Below are 17,500 nucleotides of genomic sequence, written 5' to 3'. Positions count from 1 at the left end.
TGTTGACACTATTTCAATATACAGAATGTTTTTATGCAATGGGGTTGCCAGAGGTTGCCAATATTTTATAAATTTTATTCTGTATAAAAAAAAATAGAAACAAAATACAGGAGTATTACTTTGTATGATTGTTGCCACCATGATAGTGATTGTTTTGAAATTTTTTCCTAAAATTCAATCATGTACCAGAATTTTTTGAATGATCACTGTCGATGCTCCCTTAACATATGAACAAAGATTATCCAAATTGGAATTACCAACACTGAAGCAGAGAAGAGAAAGAGATCTACTAGCTATAGAATCATGAAAGGAATGGAAGTCCTTGATAAGAATGATTTACTAAAATGGGACAACAGAAAAACAAGACACAAAAAAAAACTCAAAAAGGATAACTATAGAAGAGATTTGGAGGAAAAAAAAAAAAGTTTCCCACACAGAGTGCTGGATATCTGGAATAATTAAAATAAAGAAACAGTGTGTGCAAACACTATTCAAGACTTTAAGAAAAAACTTGATGCTGATACAAAAACGGGGCACCATGAGCATAGCTCCCTTCCCGTATAATACAACTATGTAAATAGAAACTGGGAAAAAAAATTCAAATGATGAAACAAAGATGAAAGAGAAATTGAAAATTTTTAAAGAAAAATACAAGGAGGGAACAGATAAATATGTACCTAAGAAGAAACAAAAAAGGGTTTACATAAAGTGTTGGTATAACAAAAAGTGTAGTGATGCTAAAGATAGAAGAGACAAAGCCTGGAAAAGATGGTTAAAAGACTAGATGGCATACATACATCAAACTGAAGGATGAATATGTAGATATAAGTAGAGAGGAAAAAAGAAACTACAAAAAAGGTATAATAGACAAATGCAAAGACCAACCTAAACTATTTTACAGATATGTAAATGACAAACTAAAAGACAAACATGAAATAGTGAAACTGTGCAAAGGAAATAAAGAATATATAGATGTAGAAATGGCTGAAGTAATGACCAGGCATTTTAGGTCTGTATTTACAATTGAAAGCTCACAAACTTGTGATGAAGGACAGCGAGAAAGATCCCCCAAAATGAAAGAAATAACAGTGACACAGAAAGAAATAAGGGACCAAATAAAGAACCTTGACATCAGAAAGTCATATGGGCCTGATGGAATAGCGAACTGGATATTGAAAGAATGTATAGATGAACTTACAGACAAAATACACAAGATAATTGACTTCTCACTCAAAGAAGGAAAAGTACCACAAGATTGGAAAAATGCAAATATTGTACCAATATACAAAGGAGGAGACAAGGGAAATCCAACAAACTATAGACCGCTCCACTCGTGACCTCAGCTAGAGACCTCGTTTTTCTGCACAGACACCAGCTAGCGAATACCTGTGAAATTTATATCTCCGAATAGTGTTAAGTGATTGTGTTGTGTTTTTGTAATTGTATACGTATAGCACTATACAGTTACAGATATAAGATAAAGTGTAGTGTTCTATTTAAATTCAAAACAGTTTTCTGTTACTGTACTCCAAAGGTAGGAGAAATAGTATAAGGTAAGTAGAGTAAGCTTCGCGTATTTAGTTTATTAGAAACCGCTTTGATTTTTTTGTTGTTGTTGGTTTGTATTTTTTCTTTGCCGTTTTTATTGCTAAAGGAGGAGCGAAATGGCTTGTGAAGGTTGCGTGAACCTAGAGGTCCGTCTCAGGATGTGTGAGGAGGAAATTCGCCTTCTCAGGAGTGCGCTCCGTGAGAAGAGTGAACCCTCCCCACAATCCAAAGAGCATTCCACTTCTTCCCCTACTGTCACTGCCGTGAGCGAGTGGCGCTCCTTGGGGTCCCGTCTGCCGGGCCCGCGTTCGGTAGACATGTGCCCTGTGGAGAAACCGCTGGCTCTAGCCAATCGTTTTGCTCTACTGGAGGATGAAGTGGCTGAAAACCAGGAGTTCTTGGTGGTGGGGGACTCCATGGTGCGAGGCTATGACGACATCCTGCAGCGGAAGACTAAGCGACGTTGCAAGCTTGTATGTCAACTGGGCCGTGGGATTGCCGATTGTACCCAGTCCATCAGGGAGCAAGGACGGAAGAACACGGTTACAATTGTTCATACGGGAAGTAACAATGTAGGTAGTGTGAGATCAGAGGAGCTTGTTCGGAATTACAAGGTCCTCCTTCAGGAGATGAAGGAACATGGGAGCCGTCACTTAGTCTGTGGGATCCTCCCGAGGATCTACGCAGGCTCGTGCTGGAACAGTAGAGCCATAGGAATCAATGATAGGATATCGCAGTTGTGCACACAATTCGGATACCACTTTCTTGATCCTTGGTATCTCTTTTCTAGGCGCCATGACCTTTACGCTTCTGATGGGATCCACCTTACCCGCAGAGGCAAAGATGTTCTTACAAACCTCATTGTGGGAGTTTGTAATGAATTAGCTCCTTTTTTAGGGTAGAAGCCCAAAGGGAAGGGGAAATAGAATGTACTTGAGAAAACAGTGTAGAATATAGCATTAATATAAAACAATGTGCCAGTATAGGACAAAATATAATTTTAGGATATAATGTCGCTAGAGGACGAAATGTTACATTAGGATGTAATGTCATAGGACAAAATGTTGCAATGGGATGTAATGACAGTGGAGGACAAAATATCACAATGGGAAGTAATGATAGTGGAGGACAAAATATCATGATAGGATGTAATGATAATGGAGGACAAAATGTTGCAATGGGATGTAATGACAGTGGAGGACAAAATATCACAATGGGAAGTAATGATAGTGGAGGACAAAATATCATGATAGGATGTAATGATAATGGAGGAGAAAATATCACGGTAGGATATAATGTCAGTGGAGGACAAAATATAATTTTAGGAAGGGATACCGGACAGAATGAAGGCTAAAACATATAAATCTGTTTTCCCTAAAAAAGCGTAGACTCAGAGGTGACTTGATACAGGTCTTTTAAGATTTTAAAGGGAATTGACATCAAAAGTGACCAAATTTTCACATTGAATGAGAATCAGACAAGAAACAATGGTCTCAAACTGTCCGGAAATAGATTCAATTTGGAAGTAGGTAGAAACAACTTTGCCAACCGTGTAGTTAATGAATGGAATAAACTTCCTGCACAGGTAGTGCAATGTAGTTCAGTTCGAAGCTTTAAGAATCATTTAGATAAACACCTAAGCAAGATGCTGTAATGATTGTAATTTATCTTATAGTATTTGTTTTTGTTTTGTTATTATTTGTCTTTCTGATTTTCATTTATTATTAGTTATATGTCAATTTATTATTATTTACTATTTACCTGTTTGTTTATTATTTAACTATACCTATGCATTTATGTATTTTATCTGTTATTTACATTATTATAGCTTTTATTTATTATTTTATTATTATTATGATTTTTTTTTCTCGCATCCGACCTAGATATGGACCAAAAGGTCTCCTGTCGGCATGCTCCGCCTTTGTAATCCTTTGTAATCCTATGACCGGTATCCCTTACAAGTACAATTGCAAAAATATGTGAAAAAGTTATTAAACATAAATGGATTGACACTTGGAAGAGAACAATATACTAAACCCTAAACAATTTGGATTTAGAAGTGGAAGATCATGTACTACAAACTTAATATGCTTTTACTCAAGATTAATAGAAATAATACAAGAAAGAGACAGATGGGCAGATTGTGCTTTCTTGGACTTACAAAAGGCTTTTGACAAAGTACCACACAAAAAGCTACTCTGAAAAATTGAAATTGTAGGTGGAATACACTGAAAATTATTGGAATAGATGAAAGATTTATTGAATGGAAGAAAAATGAGGGTGGTACTTAGAGACAAGAACTCAAATTGGGAAGATATGATAAGCGTAGTCCCCCAAGGCTCTGTATTGGCTCCGATAATGTTTGCTATTTATATATATGACATGGATGAAGGCGTGGAATGTTATATGAACTTCTTTGCAGATGATGCAAAACTATTAGAGTAAATACAGAGGAAGATTGCAAATCTTTTCAAGAATGGGAATGGAGTATGTGGCAATGAAATGAGTGGGAGTGGAATTACGCCTTTTGAATTTGGCTACTTCCCTTGTAGGGGGGAAAAAGCCCTTTGTATATTTGGATGGGGTGGTGCGAGAGGTGAATGCTAGGGTAGTGAGTCAGGGATTGGAGATGGTTAAAGAAAATGGAGAAAAGTGGGAGGTGAGCCAGCTGTTGTTTGCGGACGACACTGCGCTTGTGGCAGGGTCAGAGGAGGGATTGAGGAAGCTGGTGGCAGAGTTTGGGAGAGTATGTGATAGAAGAAAACTAAAGATAAATGTGGGTAAAAGTAAGGTGATGAGATGTACAAGGGGTGAAAGTGGCAGTAGACTGGAAGTGAGCATTAAGGGAGAGCGACTGGAGGAAGTGGATAGTTTTAGATACTTGGGTGCAAGTGTAGCAGGAAAAGGTGGAGTGAAGGTGGAGGTAGAATGTAGATTGAGAGAAGCGAGTAAATGCCTTGGTGGTTTAAAGAGTGTAATGAGAATAGACATTTGGGAATGGATGCGAAGAGGAGACTGTATGAAGGAGTGATTGTGCCAACAGCACTGTATGGGGCAGAAACGTGGAACATAAGAGAAGAAGAGAGAAGGAGTTTGAATGTGTTTGAGATGAGGTGTCTGAGAAGTATGGCGGGGGTTACTAGGTTAGATAGAGTGAGAAATGAGGAGGTGAGGAGGAGAACAGGGGTGAAAAAGGATTTGGGAGAGAGGGTTGATGAAAGAATATTAGGATGGTTTGGACACATGGAAAGAATGAGTGAAGAAAGACTAGTAAAAGAGGTATGGAAGGCAGATGTGGAGGGAGTGAACATGAGGGGACGTCCTAGGATGAGGTGGATGGATGGGGTGAAGGGGGCTTTGGGGAAGAGGGGAATGTCTGTTGAGGAAGGAAGGGAGAGGACGGAAGACAGAGGTGAGTGGAGAATGGTTGTATATGGATGATGTTGTGATTGCATGAGGAGGAATGGGCCGAGTATGTGTGAGTAAATTTTGACGCAGCCCGAAGGGATTTCTCCCCGTCCTCTCCTTATATGCAAAGGGGGACGGAGAGGGGGGGTCGCCGATTAAATGAAGCGGCCTTGCTGTGGATGTACTGTGTCTTGCGACACTGCTTCTGACCCAGGGCGGTGGGCGGGGTGCAGGGATGACCCGTCATCCAGGAGGTGCTCAGATGAGAGGAAGGGTGGGAGGGGTGTGGAGTGTATTTGGGGGTGAAATGGGTGGGAGTGTTTTTATGCCTTCCCCTTTTTGGCTACCTCCCTTGGAAGGGGGAAAAAGCCTTGGTATATGTATGTATGTATGTATGTATATTTGTATGTACTTGTCTATAGGATGTGAAGAAATAGTTTTCCATATAGATGCATAAATAACTGGAATAGCTTAATAGGGATATAGTCCAAGCTGGAACAATACATGAATTTAAATCTAAACATGATAATTGGAAATTAAAGATATACACAAGGTTGGAACCATATGTGAACTTGAGGCTAGGCATGATGGGACCCAAAAACATTGCTTCTTTTCTGTATACTGTAATTAGGTAAACACATGCAAAAAGCCTGCAGCATACCACTCAAGATACACACATAAGCAACTTACCACTAAAACTACACAATACATCAAAATAATATATATATTGACACCCAGATCACTAAAGCTCTTCAATACAGACCACCAAAATTGATACTTCGCCAATAACCCCCCGACATCAGAGCCAGAGAAAAATCCCTCTCAAGAGATGTAAGATACACACTGGCACACTTGTGTTCACGACATTGCCCAGCATTAAAACATTACCAATACTTAACCAGCATGGCCACAGAACCAAACTGCCTTAGATACAACCACCATACAGAAGACACCAAACACTTCATTTTATAATGCCTCACAGTGACAATCCCAAGAGAACAACACGATAATTATTCCCTAAGGCCATTGCCACACAATCTGGCACTGCCACTGCAGCTTGTTGTTGGCTATAAGAAAGTCTCCCTTATGAGTCATTAGACTCGAAAGGTTAGTTTTTCAACCAGAGGGAGATGGTGGTCATAATATAAAGTTCTGGATGTCTCCAGGTGATCTTAAGTTCATTGAACTTGCCCATTATCTGGCCACATCCAGTGCCACTGCATAGTGTGACACTGGCATTAGTGACCTATTGGACCACCCAGTGGCCATAGCCAGTTACTTGGGAGATGTGTCCTGCAAGTGAGACCTGGGGAAATGGATGGATTGATTGTGTGGTGGTTGCATCTAGGGCAGTTTTATTTTGTGGTTAGGCCTATTCTGTGCTGGTACTGTCTTAACCTCTTCTATATGATGATGCCAATGTAGGAATGAGGCACAAGTGGATATATGAAGATGCCAGCACTGGCATCCTGATTATATTTATTTTGTAGTTGTAGATGAGTGACCCCCCCAAATTCTGTGATCTGGCTTGATCACATTTTCTGTGCTTATTATTACTCAGATTGAAAGAGAATGAGTATATCAGGAGGACTTTATATTTTATGATGCGAGTATTGTGATGCATCATTGTACATCAGGCATCCAATGCTGCACAAAGAATTTGACTCGTATTGAAGAGGTTAATGCTGCAGTGTCCTGAATGTAAGCATGTTAGTGTAGTTCTTGCTTTTCTTGGCAAGGACCTTTCACTGGAGATGTTGAGGTGTGTGGGGTTGAGTAATGATTTGGTGGTCTGCCTTGAAGGTCTTGATTTATGATCTAGGAATTAATATGTTTTTGTGCGGATATATTATGAGGTACAGGTGGTAGATGGTCATATATTTTTAAGCAGTATGCTGCTAGTGTTTTTTTTTAGCTGGTTGTGGTTGTGCTGGACATGAGAAAAGTCTGATGGGATTACAAATTGAATACTTAAAGAATGCAAGGAACATTTGGCAGGCAATATCTAGTTGAAAAGTGTGTGGGTTTAAAAATCTGTATATATTAAGGCAATAACCTGTTCCATAAGGAGTGCATGAAGGATGAATATACATTACTGCTGGGGAAGTAATATGGTCTAATTTTTTTTTAAAGATTTTAAACAGTAACATGAGAAAAAAGATACATATGGTAAGAATGCATGGCTGGAGTTTTTTCACACATCTATTATGTACATTCCTTTATAGAGAAAGACATTTTAGTTGAAAAATATATAAATAAATAAAACAAATATAAAAAAAAATACTACTACAAAGAAGCCTTTGAAGGAGTACAAAAGTATTGAAACATAAATTAATTGGATACATGATAGTCAAACTTACCAAATGATCTGGACAGTACTTGAGCATAGGAGGGTTAAATGATCCCATTATTCGGCGATCATACATACGGACATACTGATCCCTTCCGCTGACTATAAACTGATTGCTGTCCAAAGGATGAGCATGAATACTGTAGAGGGCCACTGGACTACCTTCTAAATTTTCAACATGTGCTACCCTGACAAATAGAAATGATCAAAATTAAAAATTGTTCATTAATCAATCAATCCATTGCCCCAAGTCCCATGGCTCCCAGGTAACCAGGAACAGCTACCAGACAGACACATAGGTCACTCAGAGGTAATTTTGTGTTGTTGTCTACAGACAGTTACTGTACAATAAGGTGTTCAGTGTGGTGGTTGTATTTAGGGTAGTTTTGAGATGTTGTTTAGTCGAGTACTTCAAAATATTAGATAAGGCTTTTATGGCATTATGGCCCAGATGTTTGAGGTCTTGTCTGGACTTGCTTTGGAGTTTCTTAGTTTCTTTATTGATCCTTTTGTGTCATGTCTTTACTGTGGAAAGGGGTAGTGGTGTCTTTGTAAGGTTTGATTTAATGCATTTCTTTAATATGTTCCTATTTTCTGGCATATTAGGTTTAAAGCTAGTTTTGGAGACATGCTTGTTTATGATGTTACACTGCTGTTTAGGTGATGGTATTCTGTCCTGGGTTGCTTCAACTGCTTCATGGGTTGAGGGATTCAGTTTTGAGTTTTTTATGTTTTTTACTGCTCTCCACATTTTTCTGTTTATTTTGTCCATTATTTTTTCCTAATTTTCTTTCTATTTGATATTAATTTATTTTATTATGTCACTGTTTGGCTGCTTTAGTTGTTCTTTTTGTTCTGTGAAATTGTGTTCCTTTTTATTACCTATTCATTCATTACTTGTCTCCAGTGTTAAGCTGAGGTTGAAGTTTTTTTTCTGTAGCCTCTGGGTATGTGTTTCTTACTTGCTTTCTATTTACAGCATTATCCAGGGTTGGGACTTATTCTATTTTAAATTATTCATATTCTCACTGTCTTCTGAGTATTGCTTTAGCTGTTCTTTTTTCTTGTTCTGTGATAGGGTATTAGCTGCATGTTATTGTGGCAAAGTAGCATGCAGTTGATACTTTAGGGTCTATATGGGGTGCCCCTATGGACCAGAGCCACACATCATTTTGTATGATAGAGGAAGTCTCTGTTCATAGAGAAATGATGACACTTTTATTATACTGCGACTGTCCCTCTGTCATGGTGTCCCCCCACCACTTATTACTGTCCTGTCCCATTTCTCTGAATTACAAAGGATTACAAAGGCGGAGTATGCTGACAGGAGACTTTTGGTCCATGACTAAGTCAGATGTAAAAAAAATACAATAATGATAAACAAAAAATGAATAAATAAAACTAAAAGGAAAAAAAAAAATTATAATATAATAATACATACATATACCAAGGGTTTTCCCCTTACAAGGGAGGTAGCCGAAAAGGAAAAGGCATAAAATCATTCCCACCCATTCCATCCCTGAATACACTCCACACCCCTCCACCCTGCAAACAGGTAAATAGTAAATAATAATAAATTGATAAACAATGATAAATGAAAATCAAGCATATTCATAAAGACAAATAATAGCAAACAAATAAACAAATAATATAAAATAAATGGCAGTCATTACAGTATCTTGCTTTGATGTTTATCTACATGAATCTTAAAGCTTTGAACTGAACTACATTGCACTGCCTCTGCAGGAAGTTTAAATCATTCATTAACTACATGGTTGGTGAAGTTGTTTCTACCCACTTCCAAATTAACTCTATTTCCTGACAGTTTGGGACCATTATTTCTTGTTTGATTCTCATTCAGTGTAAAAAATTTGTCACTTTTGATGTTGTCAATCCCCTTTAGAATCTTAAAAAATCTGTATCAAATCGCCTCTGAGTCTACACATTTTTTGGGAAAACAGATTCATATGTTTTAGTTGATTTTCATGATTTATTTCTTATATTTGGAATCAGTTTTGTGGCTTGCCATTGTACTTTTTCCAATTTGTCAATGTCTTTCATGAGATTTGGTGACCATACAGAAACAGCATATTCCAAATGTGGACGAACTAACGATTTATATAGCTTGTTAATAAAAGATGGATTTTTGAAGTAAAAAGATCGCACCAGTACTAGAATCTTATTTGCTTTCTCAATGGCTGAAATACACTGCTTAGATGATTTGAGATCGTTACTGATAATTACCCCAAGATCCTTCTCACTATCCACTTTTGTTGATAAATTTCCAAATAACTTGTAATTGTACTTAGTTATTTTTACCTATGAGCATAACTTTGCATTTACTTTTGTTAAATTTCATTAGCCACTTTTCAGACCATTCCTGTAATTTATCTAAATCTTGAATAACTGATTTAAGCGATCACTTGCCATTCCACACAATTTTGTATCATCAGCAAATTTGGAGACAACAGATTTTAGTACATGGTCTATATCATTTATATATACTACAAATAGAAGTGGCCCAAGAATGGAACCCTGAGGAACTCCACTTGTAACATTTTCCATCTACAAGTGTTGCCATTTAAAACGACTGTTTTTGATTATTCAACCAATTTCTAGTCCAACTTAATAGGCTACCAATTACTCTGTGAAGCTAATTTAATTTTTTGCCTACCCTGTGATGGGGGAAAAGAATGCTGCCATCAAGTCTTCCCACTTGAGTCGTACAAGGTGACAAAAAATGGGACAGGGATAGGACTAGGAATCCTGCTACCTGTAGCCCCAAAGGGGACATTCCTAAAAAAAAGTAAAGGCATAAGAGGGTCTAGGAGTTTTCCAACCAGTACCCTAAGGTTTGGGTCTTTTAATGTGCATGGATATGGTACAGATGAGAGTAAAAGGGAAGAGATAGGCAGTATGTTTGTGAGAAGAAAGATGGATGTATTTACCTAGTTACCTAGTTGTATTTTGCGGGAAGGGGAGCTACGCTTGTGGTGTCCTGCCTTTGTATCTTGCAGTGTCTAGTTTGCTCTTAAACTCATGAATGGCTTTTGCGCACACTATTTCATTTCAAGGAATTTCTCCCCATCTTTTCCTTTTCTGCATGGGGACGGAGAGGGGGGTCGCCGAATTTACGAAGTGGCCTTGCTGTGGATGTGCTGTGTCTTACGACACTGCTTCTGACCCAGGGCAGTGGACAGGAGGTACCAAGATAAGAGGGAGGGAGGAGGGTGGAGGGGAGTGGAATATATAGGAAATGGAATGGGTGGGAGTGGTTTCTATTCCTTTTTCTTTTTGCCTACCCCCCGTGTAGGAGGAAAAAGCCTTTGGTATATGTATGTATGTATTTCATTGTCCAGTTTGTTCCAAGTGTCCACCACTCTATGTGGAAAACTGTTTTTCTTCAGATCTCATCTGTAGCTATGTTTTTTTATTTTCTTTCCATGTCCTCTTGTGCTTCTCCTGTCCCAGTTTAACAAGTCCTCTCTATCAAGTATTTCTGTGCCTTTCATGATTCTGTAGATGGTCAGTAGGTCATCTCTCTCTCTTCTTTGCTCCAGAGTCGGTAACTCCAGTTTAGCCAATCTCTCCTCATATGTGTTGGCACTGAGTGAAACTGAGTTGAAAGGGAGGGGAGAGTGTGAGTTTGAGAGTGTAGCTGGGAGGTTCTCAGGAGTGAGGAGAGGATGAGGGAGAGAATGGGTGCCTATACTAGTAAGTGAAGAGACAGATAATCGTGTAGTGGAGTGGAAGGTTTCTTCAAGGTTAATGTGGATGAAGGTGTAGCTGGGAAGGGAGATGTGGGTTTTTGTAAGTGCATATGGGCCTGGTAGTGAGAAGACCATAGAGGAAAGGGAGGCTTTTTGGATGGAATTAAATGAGTGCATAGAGGGATTAAGTAGAAATGAGAATGTAGTGGTGTTGGGAGACCTTAACGCTAGGGTAGGAAATTAACCAATAGATGGAGTGATTGGGAAGTATGGAGTTCTAGGAAAAAATTGTAGTGGAGAGTTGATGGTGATGTGTCTTGAGAGTTGATGATAGCAAATACAGTGTTTAGGAAGAAAGTCAAGCATAAGTTCACATGGGAGAGGGTGGTGGATGGAAGGGCAGTAGATTGAGCATTAATGGACTATATAGTGGTCACTAGGAGTATAGTAGGAAGAGTTAAGGATGTACATGTTCTAAGGGGAGAGAGTGGGGGAATATCGGATCCTTTTTTGGTGGAAGGTAAGTTGAGAGTGGGGAATAGGTGGAGAAGGAAAAGGGCAGAAGGTAGGGAGGTACTTAGAGTGAACTGCTTAAATGAGAAAGAAAAGGAAGAGTATGAGAAGAAGCTGAGAGAGGAGTGGGAGGGAGTGAAGGATAGAGTAGAACTAGGAGTGGAGGAGTAATGGGGATGGTTCAAGGAGGGAGTCATAAGGTGTGCAAAGATGGTGTGTGGAACAAGGAGGATGAGAGAAAATAGGAGGGGTAGTAAGTGGTGGGATGAGGAAACAAAGAAGGTTGTAGAAGAGAAGCAAGCTTTCACATATTAGTTACAAATTAGGACAAGGGAATCATATGAGAGGTACAAAGTAAAGAGAAGTAAAATATAAGATAAAGGAGGCAAAGCCTGTGAGGTTTCAACAATAGAAACCTTAGGTGCCCCTCCAGACGGGGGCAGGAGACACCCTCCTCAACCAGGGGTGAGGAAACCTCCACAGAGGAGGATTGAGAAGTATTAGAAATTCCAAGTTGAGATGAAAGATGATTAGATTTGATAGTAACACTTTTACACTGAGGTTTGGGTTCAGTGTTAACAGAAGAATTCATATTGGCATTTTTATTTCTATTGGATTCTACAACTGGCTGATCCACTTTCCTATTTGTTTTAACATCATCACTGTATCTTTTGGAATTAGTAGTCTTTTAGCATGACCAACACTAATATGTTTTACATGGGCTTTTTTTTACTGTAGAAAATAATTAGCATGTTTTCTTTCAAATGAAACAAAAATCCATATAGAACCAAAGCTATTACAACAGAGAAAACAAAAACAAACTTTACAGGACAGGAAATTTAAATTTTTGCGACCATTTGTTTGATGGTTGCAATGTATAGCAAATCTCCAATTTCCTCTTCTTTGCTGATGAGGCGTAAGGTGAGAGTAAGTGGTGTGGCATGGGTGGAGATGTAAGGTGGGTGTGGCTAGTAGATGCTTGCAGAGTGCTGGGTGCAGCTGTGCTGCTTTTCTCCTCTTTCTTTTTCCTTCTTGTTTCTATTTCAGGCACTCACAGGCCCTCTCTATATTCTGCCACTTCACTCTTGTTTCTTGTTAATTTTTCCATGATCACAGCAACAATACAGGGCAAGGAATCAAAATTGTTGCATATGGTGAGAGTGCCAGGAGTGACTTCACCTTACTTTGGCCTTTTCAAGAGTACTGATTCCCTATTCACTGTCTTTGTGGAGTATGCTGGTGGGAGGAGTTGCCAAATATCTCCATAAACACAATTCTATAGCAAAAAACGAAATAGCTATAGAAACGTTGACGCTATTTCAATATACAGAATGTTTTTTATGCAATGGGGTTGCCAGAATTTGCCAATATTTTATCTATTTTATGCTGTATAAAAAAAAAAATAGAAACAAAATACAGTTGTATAGCTTTAAGTGTTGCCACCATCATAGAGATTCTTTTGAAGTGTTTACCTAAAATTTGCTCGTACAAGAATTTTTTTTAATGATCGCTGGCGACGCTCCCTGAAGAACTGAGCAGTTTACAAATACCTGATCCATAAAAATGTAACCCTCACCATCTACCCCACTTTCTACCTATGCCTCTACCAGCCTCTTACAACAGGTCATCCCTGCATCTCGTCCATTTCTCTGGTTCAGAAGCAATGTAGCAAGAAACAGCATATCCACAGCTAGGCCACTTCATTTAATCACCAACCACCTCTCTCTGTCCCCTCATGCAGAAAAAAAAGAAGACAGGGAGAAATTCCTTTGAGCTGTGTCAAAATATCATTCACACCTACTGCCTCCCCCCAATCCCCCACTCATCCCCTTCCATACATTACAGCATCATCCATATACAACCTTTCTCCATTCACCCCTATCTTCTGTCTTCTCCCTTCATTCCTCAACAGACATTCCCCTCTTTCCCAATGCCCCTTTTACCCCCATCCATCCATCTCATCCTTGGTTGCCCCCTCATGTTCACTCCTTCCAACTCTACCTTCCACACCTCTTTTATTAATCTTTCTTCACTCATTCTTTCTATGTGTCCAAAACACCCCAATACTCTTTCATCAACCCTATATCCCAGCTTCCTTTCCACCCCTACTCTCCTCTTCACCTCCTCATTTCTCATTCTACCCAACTTAGCAACACCTACCATACTTCTCAGGGATTTCATTTCAAATACATTCAAACCACTCCTCTCTTCCTCATGTTCCATGTTCCTGCCCCATACAAAGCTGTCAGCACAATCACTCCTTCATACAATCTCCTCTTAGTATCCATTCCCAAATGTCTATTTCTCATTACACTTTTTAATCATCCAAATTCTCTCAATCTACATTCTACCTCCACCATCACTCCTCCCTTTCCTGCCACATTCACACCCAAATATCTGAAACTATCCACTTCCTCCAGTCTCTCTCCATTAATACTCACTTCCAATTTGCTGCCACATTCTCCCCTTGTATAGCTCATCACCTTACTTTTACCCACATTTATCTTCAGCTTTCTTTTGCACAGATTCCCAAATTCCATCACTAACTTCCTTAATCCCTTCTCTGATTCTGCCACAAGACAGTATCGTCAGCAAACAGCAATTCGCTTATCTCCCATTTTCTCCAACCAGCTTCAATCCCTGACCCATTACCCTTACATTTACCTTGCACGCCACCCCATAAATTGAACAGCCAAGGCAACATAACACATCCCTGGCAAAGTCCCACCTTTACCTCAAACCAATCACTCTCTCCATTTCTAATTCTAAAACAGGCACTACTGCTCTCACAAAAACTTGCAACTGCTCCTAACAGCCTCCCTCCTATCCCATAAATTTGCAAAACCTCCCGAAGTGCCTTCCTGTCTACCCTGTCATAAGCCTTTTCCAAATACATAAAGGCCCCAAAAATATCTTTATCTTTTCCTAAAGCTTTATTACATCTGCATTACCACAAAATCTGATCCATGCAACCCCCACCTGTCCCATATCCACACTGTTCATCACCAATTACTCCCTCTGTTCCTCTCTTAATACTCAAACAAAACCCTCCCATAAGCCTTCCCAATTACATTCAACAAACTGATCCCTCTGAAACCACTACACTCACATTTGTCCCCTTTTCCTATGTAAAGTGGAACTATACATGCACTTCTCCAGTCCTCTGGCACTCTACCTTCTTTTAGACAAATATTAAACCTCACCAGTCAGTCCACTATCGCTATATCTCCCTTTTTTAGACACTGCATCCATTTGACCCAGGTGCCTTACCTGCTCTAATTTTAATAACTACTTTTACCTCATCTTTTCTTATTTCTCCTCCATTTTCCTTATTTATCACTGTCACTTTCTTAGTGCTTCCCAATGCAACCACCCCTCCCTCTCCATCCTCCATCACATTCAGCAGCTCCCCAAAATAGTTTGCCCATCTTCCTCTTACTCCCATCTCCTCCATCACCATCCATCTGCATCTTTTACTTTTTCTTTTCTGCTTGATTTGCCTCCTCTTCCTCTCTTAATTTCCTTCAAAATCATCTTTTTATAATTTTAAAAATTTCTGTCATACTCTTACCCCATTTCACATCTCTCCTCTTTGCCTCCTTTATCTTGTGCTTTACTTCTCTTCTTTCCTTTGTACCTCTCATATGACTCCCTCATCCTATTTTTTAACCAATCTGTGAATGATCACTTCTCTTCTACAACCTTCTTTGTTTCATCCTCCCACTCATCCCATCCTCCTTGTTCCACACACCAACTTTGCACATCTTGGGATTCCCTCCTTGAACTATCCCCATTCTTACTCCACTAGTAGTTCTACTATCCTTCACTCCCACTCCTCTCTCAATTTCTTCTTGTACTCCTTTTCTTTCTCATTTAAGCAGCCTACTCCAAGCAACTCCCCAACCTCTGTCCCCCTCCTCTTTCTCCATCTACCCTACACCCTCAACTTACCTTCCACCCAAAAATTTTATATTCCCCCCCTCTCTCCCCTTAGAACATATACATCCAAAACTCTTCCTACTCTTCTTCTGGCTACAACTATATAATCCATTAAAGCTCTATCTACCACTCTTCCATCCACCAGCCTCTCCCATGTGTACTTATGCTCAACTTTCTTCCTTAACACTGTATTTGCTATCATCAACTCTCCCCCCAAACACATCTCCACCACCAACTCTCCACTATGATTTCCTCTGGAACACCACACTTCCCAACCACTCCATCTATTGGTTCATTTCCCACTCTAGCATTAAGATCTCCCAATACCACCACACTGACATTTCTTCCTAAACCCTCTATGCACTCATTTAAATCTATCCAAAAAGCCTCCCTTACCTCTACACTCTTCTCACTACCAGGCTAATATGTACTTACAAAAACCCATTTCTCCCTTCCCAGCCTCATCCCCCATCTACACCAACCTTGAAGAAACCTCCGTCCACTCCACCACATACCCACTTACCAGCATTGCCATCCCCTCTCTCCCTCATCCTCTCTTCACTCCTGACACCCTCCCAGCTACACTCCCAAACTCAAACTCAGTGCCAACACAACCATCTTTTCATAAATATGCTGCCTATCTCTTCCCATTTACTTTCATCTGTACCACATCCACACACATTAAAAGACCCAAACCTTAGGGTTCTGGTTGGAAAGCTCATTCCAGACCCTCTTATGCGTTTGCTTTTTTAGAAATGTCACCTTTGGGGCTACAGAGAGTAGGATGCCTATTCCAATCCCCATCCCATTTTCATCACCTTTTATGACTCAAGTGGGAACACTTGGTGGCAGTATTCTTCTCCCCCACCACATGGTTCAACAAACCTGAAATGAACATTCACAGCAGTGGTACAGGACAGTATCAAGAGTGGGGGGACAGTCGCAGTATAATAAAATATTATTTCTCTATGAATAGAGATTTCCTCTATCACAGATAAAATGTGTGGTTCTGGTCCATAGGAGCACTCCATATAGACCCTAAAGTATCAGCCACATGCTACTGAGCAGCTTTAGGCCTTAAGCACACTGGCGACTTTGTAGAGCCACAAGTGGCTGCGTTTTGTGGCGGGGATATTTTCTCCCATAGGTTCCCATTGTTTTCAAGCTTTGCCGATCACACTTGGTGGGTGTGATCGGCAAAGCTTGAAAACAATGGGAACCTATGGGAGAAAATATCCCTGCCACAAAACGCAGCCACTTGTGGCTCTACAAAAGTCGCCAGTGTGCTTAAGGCCTTAAACCCCACAACAACATGCAGCTAATAACCCAGACAGGGGACATATACTGTTCCTATATAGGGGAATTATCTTTTTGGTATACAGCTTACATCTATCAAACAAATTCCCATGCAAGGAATTACCCAACATGTAATTTTTTATTAGATCTTCATTATACTAATGAAAGTTTAAAATCATAAGGGATATTTCAATAGATTTGGATGAATAAAATGAAAAATCTGTTGACATGATGTAACTTCAGACTTTTGAACTCACTTTGTTGATTGATCCCGTATGTCAATATTAAGGACATCAGCATCTTCTCCAGCTGATAGGAAAACATGTGGTGATGATGGAAGTGTTGTTAGTTTATGAGCTGGACCTGAATGCTTGGCTAAATGTCTTGTTGTACGGCAAACACCAGTGGATGATAGCTCTGCTAATCGAACTTGTCCATCTCGAGCACAAGATACAATGTGAGAGTCTCCACTAAGTGGGAGGAATTTGCTCTGCAAAAAAAAAAAAAAAAATTATATCATATATATATATATATACACATAATAGGTGAGGCTACTGTGCAGCACCTTAACCACTCAAGAGGGTTAAGGTGCAACACAGTAGTCTCACTGGTGGCTGAGCAGTAGGTTTGAGTCTTCAAGCAACCGTCATAAAAATTATGATATATATATATGTATATATATATATATATATATATGTATATATATATGTATTTATATATATATGTATATATATAT

General features: G+C 39.4%; 1 protein-coding gene across 1 annotated transcript in view; it reads right to left on the bottom strand.

Moving 5' to 3' along the window:
• Nucleotides 1–17,500, bottom strand: part of LOC143027206 (DDB1- and CUL4-associated factor 8-like) — a gene marked incomplete at its 5' end in the record, with an annotated part of 48,575 nt that overhangs the window by 18,615 nt on the left and 12,460 nt on the right. The window contains 2 exon segments of the mRNA XM_076188384.1: nt 7,317–7,494; nt 17,022–17,254. Coding sequence (XP_076044499.1) covers nt 7,317–7,494; nt 17,022–17,254 — 411 coding nt within the window.

This window comes from Oratosquilla oratoria, chromosome 7 (assembly GCF_046742065.1).
Source record: "Oratosquilla oratoria isolate Oo_2021 chromosome 7, ASM4674206v1, whole genome shotgun sequence".
In the NCBI taxonomy this organism is placed as follows: domain Eukaryota; kingdom Metazoa; phylum Arthropoda; class Malacostraca; order Stomatopoda; family Squillidae; genus Oratosquilla; species Oratosquilla oratoria.
This window is presented reverse-complemented; position numbering and strand designations above follow the sequence as displayed.